The following is a 13,067-nucleotide window of genomic DNA, read 5'->3' as shown; positions in this document are numbered from 1 at the left end:
TCATTTGGGGAAAATTTCTTTTCACAGTGTTTTGTTTTTTTAGAAGTGCCTTCGATTTGCTTTTTGGGTCCTTCATTGGGGTCATGTTGCAAAGACTGTGGGTCCTTCTTATCGGTTTGTGCCAGGGGTAGAAAATATTCCCATTGGAAGATGTCGATAAAAAATCCTTTTCATGCCTTTAAGCTCTTACAGCGGTGTTTGGTCACTTTAAGACATGTGGACTTCAACTCCCAGGATTCATAGCTGGCTGGGGAATTCTGGGAGTTGAAGTCCACAAGTCTTAAATGTTGCCAAGTTTGGGGAGCCCTGGCCCAAGAGATTGGTGCGTTGCATCCCTTGTTTTGCTATAGGGTTTCGTTGGCATCTTTGCTACTCGGAAGAGAAATACTACAACCCTCACTGTCAGGTTGGAACGCAAGCAAAGATGCTTGGCTTTGCAACGACGGAGGATAAGGTAGCCTTTAACCACGAAGGAAATGGCGGTGTTTATCCTCATTGAAGCCCTTTTCGCTCGCTTCCTTGCTTTCCTCCCACCCACCGACCAGTATCGGGTTCCTACCTGGACGGAGGGGGAAACGGCGTTCCGGTAGCTGAAAATGGGCGTGTGCGCACATCAGAGCGAGATTTGGCTTCTGCGCATGCGCCAGAAGCAAAATCTTGCAAGAGGATGCGCGAGAGAGATTTTGACAATTTTTTGTTTCCATGCATGTGTGGAAGCAAAAAAAATTGTGTGCCTGCGCATCTCGCAAGGCTTGCTTCCTGCACATGCGCCGAAGCCAAATCTCGCTACGACACATGCGCGCACCCCACTGGTCACCCGGAGCTTCTTGTTCAACCTGCCCCAGACCCTTAATTTATTTCAAAACTAGCTTTCAACGTCCCGCCTGAATTACACTACAGGTACTCCCCAATTTAGGAGACTATACTTGAGCCTGGCATTAAACAGGTCTCTTTTTTCCTCCAACTTTTTGCAGCCATTTTTTTACCCGTGGCTGATTTTTTTATTTTTATTTTTTGCTGGAAGTCACAAGGAAAGAATGGAAATTGCCAAATAGAAAATTAAAAAACACCACCGAAAATGATGGATCAGATGAGTTTTGGGATGTTGCAAATGGCCAGTTGCGAAGCATGGAAGGGAGGGAGAAAGGGAGGAGGGAAGGAAGGAAGGAATCAATCCCATCTTCCTTGTTGCTCCAGAGCTCCTACTGAAGTACAAACTCTAATCTATCCATGGTGCAAAATCCCAAACATATTCCCCCTAGGTTGGAGATGCCTTGAGGAGGAGGGGTATACAGTATATGTTTTAATTTATCTGTATATGTGCCGGGTTTATTTATGTGCCGTTCAAAACGTCCATTTTATTTTGTGTTTTTCAATTTTTGCACTTTAAAGAAGGGGTGGGGTGGGGAGCAGAACCATGAGCAATACAAAAGCCAGTGTGTAAAATAAAATAATTTAAAAATAAAAATTAGATTTTTTTTCCTTCACTCTCTGACTCATTCTCAGTTTTATTTATTTATTTGTTTTTTTCGAACGGGTCCAAAGACTGAGATTGTGATCACGCTGCAAGAAGCGCTGGTGAGACCACATTTGGAATACAGTGTCCAGTTCTGGAGACCTCACCTACAAAAAGAGATGGATCAAATTGAACAGGTCCAAAGACGGGCAACAAAAATGGTGGAAGGTCTGAAGCATCAAACATACCAGGAAAGACTTCATGAAGTCTGTCTGTATAGTCTGGAGGACAGAAGGGAAAGGGGGGACATGATCAAAACATTTAAATAGGTTAAAGGGTTAAATAAGGTTCAGGAGGGAAGTGTTTTTAATAGGAAAGTGAACACAAGAACAAGGGGCCACAATCTGAGGTGACTTGGGGGAAAGATCAGAAGCAACGTGAGGAAATATTATTTTACTGAAAGTAGTAGATGTTTGGAACAAATGTCCAGCAGACGTGGTTGGGAAATTCACAGTAACTGAATGTAAACATGCCTGAGATAAACAGATCCACCCTAAGATAAAATACAGGAAATAGTATAAGGGCAGACTAGATGGACCAGGAAGTCTTTTTCTGCCATCAATCATCTATGTTTTAAACCTACCCTGAGTTTGACCCTAGAGGTTGCTATAAAGGTAATTGCTTCCAAGCCAATGGGACCCGGTCCAAAAATGGAATCTATCTTTTCAGAACAGTAAGCGCGGAATTGGCGACCCTGGCTGGTTGCCTGTCAGAATTCCTTGCTGGAAGAAAGATCTCGGAGGTCAGGCAAGAATTTCAGCTACTTCTAAAAGGGCTAATTTTATACAGGTAATCCTCAACGGCCACTGTCCAGCCCATAATATATGTCAATCAATCAATCAATTTATGACAGTCTTGAACCAGAACAAATAAAAATATACAATTAAAAATTCTAGTGTAAAATACTAAATAACAACTAAAATCTATAATAAAATCCAGTCTGTCATCCATCCGTCCATCCAAGTCTTCGGAGAGGGGCGGCATACAAATCTAATAAATTATTATTATTATTATTATTATTATTATTATTATTATTATCTATCTAATGTCCGTCCGTCCGTCCATCCATCTATCTATCTAAGTCTATATATATCTATGTCTGTCTATTTATATCTATATCTATCTATATCTATATTTATCTTACTATATGAGTAATGGGTTGCAAATCCCATCGCTATCTGTTTGTGTGTGGGCTCGCGCATGTGTGCAACACTTATGTGCATCTGGGATTTGAGGCAAAATGTACATTTTGCAGTTCACCAGGGTTTTAATAGGGTTTTTTTTTTCAAAATGTCTGCACACTTGTGTACTTTTTCTTCTCTCTAAGGCAGAGGTCTTGGCAACTTGATGGCTTATGGACTTCAACTGCCATAATTCTCTAGTGGGCTGGAGAATTCTGGGAGTTGAAGTACACAGGTCTTCAAGTTGCCAAGTTTGGGGGCCTCCTGCTCTAGGGCCAATCATTTTTGTTGTTTAGGGGTTTTCCCCCCCCAAAGCAAGATGAGGAAGAGCTCTGTGTGACTCAGAGACCTGCGTTCCTGTTTCTACTGGAAGATTCACATTGTAGAGGGGGAAATGTTGATGCAACTCACATTGGAAAATCTATCGGGGATCGGTTAACCGAATTCTTTTTCCACCTGCTCTCCAGACTCAAAATGTCTATAAATAACCACCCGTTGCATAAAGGCCGTCTGCTAAGGGAGCCCTCTTGAAACAGACCAGGAATCAGAAAGTGGGCTTCAGAAGTTGGTCAGGGCGAGTTTTTTCGCAGGCTGTGCAGAATTTCCACCGTGGGAAAATGCAGGAAACGGGTCGCACACTTCCCCCACCCCCCCACTCCCACTCAAAGGAATCCAGAACATTCCAGTTTCAAAGCCAAGATCTCTGGCATGGCCGTTTTGATGCCGTTTGCAAAAAGTTCAAAGCAAAGCATGAAACAGGGTGTGAGAAAATGTCGTAATCGCTTTGGCATCCTTCCTCCCTTTCGCTTAAAACTCATGTTTGCTGGGTGAAGGACAAAAAATAGATAGATAGATAGATAGATAGATAGATAGATAGATAGATAGATAGATAGATGATAGATAGATAGATAGATAGATAGATAGATAGATAGATAGATAGATAGATAGATACTATACACTGCTCAAAAAGATAAAGGAACACTTAAAAAACAGAATATAACTTCAAGTAAATCAAATTTCTGTGAAATCAAACTGTCCACTTAGGAAGCAACATGGATTGACAATCAATTTCACATGCTGTTGTGCATATTCAGCTTTGTACAGAAAAAGTAGGATGTGTTATTTGAGTGTTCCCTTTATTTTTTTGAGCAGTATATAAGATAGATAGACAGACAAATGTAGACATAAGATATAGATACAGTTGGGCGGGCGGGAAGGCAGGCAGATATAGATGATATATGGACAGATGTAGACAGACAGTTGGGTGGGTGGGGAGGTGGGTAGGTGGGGAGAGGGAGGGAGGGAGAGAGAGAGAGAATAGATAGATAGACAGACAAATGCAGACATAGACATAGACACAGTTGGGTGGACATAGACATAGGTAGGTAGGTAGGTAGGCGGATGGATGGACGGACGGACGGAGAGACAGATATAAATTATATATAAGATAGATAGATAGATAGATAGATAGATAGATAGATAGATAGATAGATAGATAGATAGATAGAAAAACAGATGTAGACAGACATACAGTTGGGAGGGTAGGTAGATAGGTAGGTAGGTAGGTAGGTATATCATCTATCTATCTGTCTGTTTATCTATCTATCTATCTATCTATCTATCTATCTATCTATCTATCATCTACCCATCCTTCCCTTCCCAATGAGCTTCTTCCTGTCCTTAAAGAAGTATTCTTTACACCACAAACAGATGGCCTCCTTGCACATCTGGAAACTTCCCCCCACCACCAGTCTGTCCCAGCATCTGGAAGTGCTCAGATTTGAAAGTCAGATTCTTCCTCCCACATTTCATTCCTCCTAACTGCAAAGCATGAAGTTTCCTTCCATGCCTGGCTTTTGACTTCACGAACCCATCCCTGTCGTTTTCTTGGCAGGGCTCTAAACGAGGATTTAAAATTCCTTTCTGCTGGTACATTTTTCAACTTTATGGATAGGATCTCCTGGTGGTCTCCTTTCTAAAGGCGTCACAGGACCAGCCCTGCTTGTCAAGAAGCAGAGCCAATTTTATCTTTTTATCTGTTTATCTATTTATCTATTTATCTGTTTATCTATTTAACTACTTATCTATTTATTTATCTATCTCCCTCCCTTTACCTACCTACCTACCTACCTACCTATCTATCTATCTATCTATCTATCTATCTATCAATCATATTTTCTGGAGTATAAAACGCACCTTAGTTTTGGGAGAGGAAAACAGGGAAAAGAATCTGCCTACCAAGTATTCATCTGGCTAGCATCCTTAGTCTGGTCAGCTTCAGCACATTATTTTATCCCCTGGTTAGGGCTTTTTTAAAAAAACCCTTATTTGGAGAGAGTAACAATGAAAGAGTTTGCAAGCCAGTAAGAGCTGGGAACATCATTAGCACCTGAAAAGAAACATTCGGAGCAAGTAGAGCAATTGAAAAAACTCTGCAAAGACCTAGGGCTTGGAAAACATTCTTCATAGAGAGTAACAATGAAAGAGCCTGCAAGGTAAGAGCTGGAAAGATCATTAGCACCTGGTTAGGGCTGGAGGAAAAATAAGCTACATTCAGAGTATAAAACACACCCAAATTATCAACCTCTTTTAGGGAGGAAAATGGTGCGTCTTATACTCTGAAAAATACGGTATCTATCTATCTATCTATCTATCTATCTATCTCTCTCTCTCTCTCTCTCTCTCTCTCTCTCTCTCTCTATCTATCTATCTCTATCTATCTCTATCTATCTATCTACCTACCTACCTACCTATCTATCTATCTATCTATCTATCTATCTATTATCAACGAGTCCCATTGGGATTGGGCGGCATAGAAGTCAAATCAATCAATCAATCAATCAATCAATCAGACAAACAAACAAATAAATAATATTTATCTATTTCTCTATTGGGGGTTTCAATTCATTTGTACAGAATGTGAAGGATGTGTGTTTCTTGTTTTATTTTTATTTTTTTATGTATAGTGTACACTGGTTGCAATGTGTGGCCATGAAAGCTGGACATGAGGAAGAACCAAAGAATGGAGGCCTTTGAACTCTGGTGCTGGAAATCTGTTGAAAATGCAGAAAAACATATGGATCATGTGGACCTATGGTGGGAATGCGAGAAGACACAAATTTATTGGGACAAAATAGGTAATTGGCTTGATGGTATATTAGACATTAAAGTGGGAAAAACTCCAGAATGCTTCCTCTTAGGAATTATACGCCAACATCTTAACAAGAATCAGTTATATTTGGTGATCCACATTACAACTGCTGCCAGAATAGCTTTTGCACAAATGTGGAAAAATGAGGAAATTCCACAGGAAGATCAGATTTTGGAAAAAATTATACATTGTGCAGAAATGGTAAAACTTACATTAGAATTAAGAAATAGCGAAGAGCCTTTATTCTATAATTGTTGGGACTTATTTTACTGTTGGATTGAAAGAAAAAGGCCAAGCCGTCATAACATACTTAACTGGTAAAGAATAAAAGAAAAATACCTGGTGACAAATTTTAATATGTAAATGAGATTAAGGTATCTACATCGATTAAGAGGGTTATCTTTTTTCAATTTTTTTCTTTTGTATACTTTTTGTTAATTTTGCTATTAATAGTACCAAATAGCATTCATTATTATTAAGCTATTCAAATTAGGCCATAGAGATTGTACATAGTTCACATTATAATACAGACTTGTCGTGCACTCGCCCGTTTTCTTTGTGAGTTTTAACTTTGTATGTCTATGTTACATTTGTAATACTTGTATATATATGTAAATAAAAATTTAATTTAAAAAAAAAGAGAAGACTCCTGTGAGTCCCTTGGACTGCAGTCAGTCCTGGAGGAGATCAACCCTGACTGACTCTTTAAAAGGCCGGATCCTGAAGACAAAACTCAAAGACTTTGGCCACTTAATGAGACGGAAGGACTCACTGGAGAAGAGCCTAATGGTGGGAACAATTGAGGGCCAAAGAAGGAGGGGACGACAGAGAAGGAGGTGACTGGATGGATTCACTGAAGCTTAAATGGATTCCAGAGGACGATAGGGGACAGGAAGGCCTGGAGCAGAGGTCCTCAAACATGGCCACTTGAAGACTTGAGGACTTCAACTCCCAGAATTCTCCAGCCAGCATAGCTTCAAGTGGCCAAGTTTGGGGACTCCTGGCCTGGAGGAATGTTGTCCATGGGGTTGCAACTTAGCAACTAACAACAACAAGAAGACACTGAAGATGGCATTTAATTTCGTTTTAGGAGGTGCAATGACAATAACTCACCTGTATGGAACCCACACTGCGTATCGGATATTAATACAATCGAGAGAGTCCAGAAATATTTCACGAGAAGAGTTCTCCACTTCTCTGCTCGCAACAGAATACCTTATTCCACCAGACTTGAAATTTGGGGCTTAGATAGTTTAGAGCTTCGCCACCTTCGATCTGATCAAAATGTAGTTCGTAAAATAATCTACCACAATGTCTTACCTCTCAATGAATACTTCAGCTTCAACCGCAACAACACACGCACACAAAATAGATTCAAACTCAATGTAAACTGCTCGAAACTGGACTGTAGAAAATACAACTTCAGCCACAGAGTGATCAATGCCTGGAATACACTACCCAACTCTGTGGTTTCTTCCCCAAACCCCAAAATTTTAACCTTAGACTGTCTACCCCATTCCTAAGAAGTCTGTAAGGGGCGTGCATAAGTGCACCAATGTGCCTACCGTCCCTGTCCTACTGTCCTGATTGTCCTAATTTACCTGTACCTACTTTGCTTATGTTTATGTTTATACCAATATCTGCTATCTTGTACATGTTTTTCACAAACAAAACAAACAAACAAACAAGCTAAACTAAACTAAACTATAAACTAAACTAAACTATAAACTAAACTAAACTAAACTAAACTAAACTAAACTAAACTAAACTAAACTACTCAAGTCAACTCAATTCAACTACACTACACTACACTAAAACCAGCCTGAAAGAAGAATCAAACCAGAAATGTGAAGAAAGAGATGTGGACTTTTCCTAGGTTTCCAAGCCAATTTGTCTCTCTCTTTACAGGTTAAAAAGTTGGTGGCCTGGAATGGATCTTTGGGGGGAGGGGGATCCTTCCAGTTCCCTCGGGGAAAACAGCAGCCACAACCAACAAGATTGGCTCATCTCTCTCTCTGTGTGTATGTGTGTGTGTGCCTCCTGTTGTCAGTTCTCAGGAAGTGAGCGCCCCAAAGGATTCCTTGGCCAAAAGGCTGGGTTTCTTTCTTCCCAAGCACACACACACACGCCCTGTGGATCACTCTGTCGGAGACGGAAGTGAGGAAGCCTCGCATGACACACACTCCACAGAGGGAGAGAGAGGGAGAGAGAGGGAGAGAGAGAAACCAACAAAAGCCACCCACACCTACTCGGTTTCGCACAGCCGGGCGCCCCTCTCCGCTCCCCGCTTTCGAGGCTGCGCCGGGGAGCTTCTCTTGGCCCCGACTTCGGAGATGGGGAACATGGCTTGCGTTCCCCAAGCGCCCGGCCGGTTCCGATATTCTTTTTCTCGGAAATCCTCCTTCAAGAAAGAGTGAGTATCTCGCCTGCCAAGAGTTTGGGTATTTTCTTTCTTTCTTTCTTTCTTTCTTTCTTTCTTTCTTTCTTTCTTTCTTTCTCTCTTCTTTCTTTCTTTCTTTCTTTCGCCCCATTCACGCTCTTCCTTTCGGTCTTTTTCTGGGAAAGTTTTTCTTTCTTTCTTTCTTTCTTTCTTTTTCTTTCTTCCTCCCTCCCTCCATTCCTTTCCATCCTTCCCTTCCTTTCATTCTTCTTCCTTTCCTTTTCCTTCCTTCTTTCTTTTCCCTTTATTCTTCTTTATTTCCTTTCCTTTCCCTTCTTTCCTTTCCCTTCATTCTTCTTTCCTTTCCTTTCCCTTCATTCTTCTTTCCTTTCCTTTCCCTTCATTCTTCTTTATTTCCTTCCCTTCCCTTCTTCCCTTTCCTTTTTCTTCCTTCCTTCTTTCCTTTTCTTTCCTTTCTTTTCCTTCCTTTCCTCTTTCTTTCTTTCCTCCCTCCCCTCCCTCCCTTCCCGTTTCGTTCCTTTTCCTCCTTTCCTTCCTTCCTTCCTTCTTTCTTTTTCTTTTCTTCTCAAAGGGTTTCGCCTGCGCGTGTCATTCCTCTCAAGGATTTATATCTCCCAAATGTTTGCAGAATAACATGATCCCCTCCGCGCGCCCGGATCGGGACGAACGTAGTGTAGTTGTGAATTCTTTCTTTAAAAAAAAGAAGTTTTTTCCCGCAGAGAAAAGAAAGGGGGGGGGGGAGTTTTATTTTTAATCCGTCTTTTGTGTCTGTCACTTCGGCGTGCGTTGCCCCCCTTCGACAACGTTAATTTTAGGCGTTTTTCCAAAGACTGTCCTGGGAAATTGGAGTCCTACCCATTCAAAATGTACCCTCCCGGTCTGCTTTTTACCCCCTGTGCTCAATGGAGCTTATTCCTTTTGAAGGGCTTTATCTGTTGCCTAGGATGTCGGGTTTTCTACTGAAAACACCCCGCTTTTTCAGTAGGGAATAAAAAGAAACCCAAACAATTCAAGTTTGCAATTAGAATGCAAAGTTTTGCAGCCCCTTCTCTTCGCTTTATAATCGGAAGACTGACTAAAAATACCCCTTTTTCTTCCGCCAGATCCTTCTCTAAGTTTATTTATAATCCTAAATATTCCTTGCAATTGAGAGAAGATTCAAAACTGCATTAAGCAGGGAAGTGGGGTTTGTGTCGTCGTCCCCCCACCAAAAATAAAATTTGTAGACCAGACGGAAGAAAATCATTTAAAGAAATCTTGAACATTATTTGGCTCTTCTCTTCCCTTTTAAACGTCTCTCTGTCTCTGTCTGTCTGTCTGTCTGTCTCTCTCTCTCTCCCTCTGTGTCTCTGTCTCTCTCTCTCTGTCTGTAGGTCTGTCTGTCTCTGTCTCTCTCTCTCTCTGTTTGTCTCTGTCTCTCTCTCTGACTGCCTGTCTCTGTCTGTCTGTCTCTCTCTCTCCCTGTGTGTCTCTGTCTGTAGGTCTGTCTGTCTCTGTCTCTGTCTCTCTCTGTTTGTCTCTGTCTCTCTCTCTGACTGCCTGTCTCTGTCTGTCTGTCTCTCTCTCTCTGCATATCTGCAAAATTGCGCTCACCACCCAAAGTCACTGGAAGTTGGGCGGGTTGTCAATGCAATACCTAATTATTATTTCATAGTAGGTTTTTCTTTTAAAAATTTTTTTACCTGCATTTGGCGGCGTGGGAAAATGAAACGTATCTCGACCTGCATATTCCTTGTCATAGCTGACTAATTTAATTGCATAGGAGACTGAAGGAAACCGGATAGCCTCCTGCATTTCGAAGCGCGTCAATTTCCTACTGGACCTGGTTCTGTTTTAGCAAACGTCAGAGTCTTAACAGAGTTGGAAGGGGCACCTTGAAAATCATCTAGTCCAACCCCTTCCTTCCCCTAAGCATGATTGTCTCTCTTTATCTCTGTTATTTCTCTGTTTTGGTATTGCTGATTCATTGGGACTGCTGTAGTAAGAACTGTGTATTCGATGATAGTTTATGTATCTGTAAGCTGTACCAGTAAGGCTTGTAAGTACTGTATTGTTAATATATTGGGAGTTATTTGACTGATTTGACTGTGCATGACTGCACTGTTTAAGCTTCACTACGATAAAGTAAATACTATTTTCTACGCTTTAATGTACAGTATTTGGTTTGTATGACTGACCCATTACTCATATATCTCCTGACTTTCTGCTGGACATCTGCTAGAATTCCATGTTTCTATTGCATATGTGGAGGACTGAAGGGAAAGGGGGGGGGACATGATCGAAACATAGGTTAAAGGCAGTAATGGGCAGCCAAAGTTTTTACTGCCACACTGTGGGTGTGGCTTATTTTGTGGGTGTGGCTTTATTGTCATGTGACCAGGTGGGAGTGGCTTGAACGATCAGCATCATTCAAGTGAACTGTTAAGTCCTCGACTTACAACCTCACCAGTGTCGCTCTCTGGGGTGACAATTTGCTCCGTGTTTCCTGCTCTCTCCTTCCAGGGTTGCCCCCTGTCTCAGGCTGGGTAGCTAGGCAAATGGGTGCCAATCAGCTGTTGAGAAAAGAGGGGGGAGGCCCCCTGCAACTCCTGCTGGCGCTGGTCTCCCTGCTGCTTTCCGAGGAGGAGCAGGAGGGGAGGAGGGGATAATCAGCTGGAGCTGGGCACACAGCTTCATAGAATACAATAGAATAGAATAGAATAAAATAGAATAGAATTCTTTACTAGCCAAGTGTGATTGGACACACAAGGAATTTGTCTTGGTGCATATGCTCTCAGCGTACATAAAAGAAAAAGATACATTTGTCAAGAATCATTTGGTGCAACACTTAATGATTGTCATAGAGGTCAATAAGCAATGAAGAAAATCAATATTAATAAAAATCTTATGATACAAGCAACAAGTTACAGTCATAGAGTCCTAAGTGGGAGGAAAAGGATGATAGGAATGATGAGAAAAACTAGTAGAATATAAGTGCAGATTTAGTAAAAAGGCTGACAGTGTTGAGGGAATTATTTGTTTAGCAGAGTGATGGCATTCGGGGGAAAACTGTTCTTGTGTCTAGCTGTCTTGATGTGCAGTGCTCTGTAGTGACATTTTGAGGGTAGGAGTTGAAACAGTTTGTGTCCAGGATGTGAGGGGTCAGTAAATATTTTCCCCGCCCTCTTTTTGACTCGTGCAGTGTACAAGTCCTCAATGGAAGGCAGGTTGGCAGCAATTGTTTTTTTCTGCAGTTCATTTATGTTGTGAGCTGCCCTGAGTCCTCAGGAGGGGGGGGGGGGGCGGCATACAAATCCAATAAATAAATAAATAAATTTCTGCTGGTGGAACTGTGTTCCACCCCGTCCTGCCTGTTGCCCACCCCTGGTTAAAGGGTTCGATAAGGCTCAGGAGGGAAGTGTTTTTTAATAGGAAAGTGAACCCAAGAACAAGGGGGCACAATCTGAGGTGAGTTGGGGGAAAGATCAGAAGCAACGTGAGAAAATATTATTTGACTGAAAGAGTAGTAGATGCTTGGAACAAACCTCCAGGAGACGTGGTTGGTCAATCCACAGGAACTGAATTTAAACACGCCTGGGATACACATAGATCCACCCTAAGATAAAATACAGGAAATAGTATAAGGGCAGACTAGATGGACCAGGAGGTCTTTTTCTGCCGTCAATCTTCCATGTTTCTATATGTGCATCCTTCATAACTCAGGGGTCGCCCTGAAGACTCCTACAGCATTTCTTACAAATGACAGCCCAATCTGTTCTTAAAAATCAGGACAGCGTTAAATAGAGCCATTTTTACATTTATTTTTTATTTTTTATTATTTATTTGATTTATACGCCACCCCTCTCCGAGGACTCTTTTTGCTTTTATGAAACTAAACTCAAATAAAACCCCACAAAAACCTGTCAGTTGTCATTGGTTGGGCTTACTTGTTTGCTTCCCCCCCCAGCCCTGGGAGAGGTCAGACTACAAATTTCATCATCCCCAGCCAGCACAACGCGTGGCGTGGCTAAGCAATATAACAATAGCCGGCCATTCTAGGATATTTTTTTTCTTCTGATCCAGTTTCAAAATTATGGATGGTCAAAATTATGCAAAGGGAACCGATTGTCAGTTTCGAATGGTTAGACGCCTAAGTAACCAGATACTTAGGCTCTCTATCACTCTGGTGTGTGGGTGTGTGTTTGTGTGTGTGTGCAGGCACGCAACTGCTTTTAAAGGACAGTACGAATTAGAGTTGACTGTGGGCGCTGGAAAATATTTCCCCATCTATATGGAAAATCCAGTTTTCCACTTGTTCCCCATTGCAAAAAAAAAAAAGTGCAATCCACAGGTTGTGTGGATGCGCTTTAAAAACACACACGACCTGATTTCAAGACATGGGGCCTTGTTTCTTGTTTTGTGACACCGCTACGAGGAATTGTGAAACGGTGTTCGAAGGAAAATGGATGTGCAAAATGGGATCAGAACGAGGATGGTCCTTTTGCAAACTTCCCCAAGAGTCAAGACCATTTCAGAAAGGAATTGCTAAAATTACAGGGAACGTGGAAAATTGTGTGTTTGTGTGGGTTTCGGTTTTCCTTTCCCAATCAATGGCTCCCTTTCCCAATCAAATGGTTGCCCGTTTATCTTAGTTTTGTTTGTAAATAATTACTAAGTCACTCCCTGCGTTCGCTGGTAAACTGGATAGCTAAATGAGATAACGTCATACCGAAAGTTGACTCATTTTTTTTTGCTGCTTTGTCGATGGTTTGGTTGTGTAGCTTGAGTTCTCATGCTTTCCGATGGGCTAGGAAAGATTGACACCGACTGATAAGAATC

The 13,067-nt window shown here is 41.5% G+C and overlaps 1 protein-coding gene across 1 annotated transcript in view; it reads left to right on the top strand.

The window, feature by feature from the left end:
- The first annotated feature begins 7,835 nt into the window (after positions 1 to 7,835).
- Positions 7,836 to 13,067, top strand: part of PLEKHN1 (pleckstrin homology domain containing N1) — a 64,327-nt gene continuing 59,095 nt past the window's right edge. Inside the window, exon 1 of the mRNA XM_070759243.1 lies at positions 7,836 to 8,261. Within this exon, the coding sequence (XP_070615344.1) occupies positions 8,182 to 8,261 (80 nt within the window). The 5' untranslated portion in view covers positions 7,836 to 8,181. The remainder of the gene's footprint in view (positions 8,262 to 13,067) is intronic.

Source organism: Erythrolamprus reginae, chromosome 8 (genome assembly GCF_031021105.1).
Source record: "Erythrolamprus reginae isolate rEryReg1 chromosome 8, rEryReg1.hap1, whole genome shotgun sequence".
Lineage (NCBI taxonomy): Eukaryota > Metazoa > Chordata > Lepidosauria > Squamata > Dipsadidae > Erythrolamprus > Erythrolamprus reginae.
This window is presented reverse-complemented; position numbering and strand designations above follow the sequence as displayed.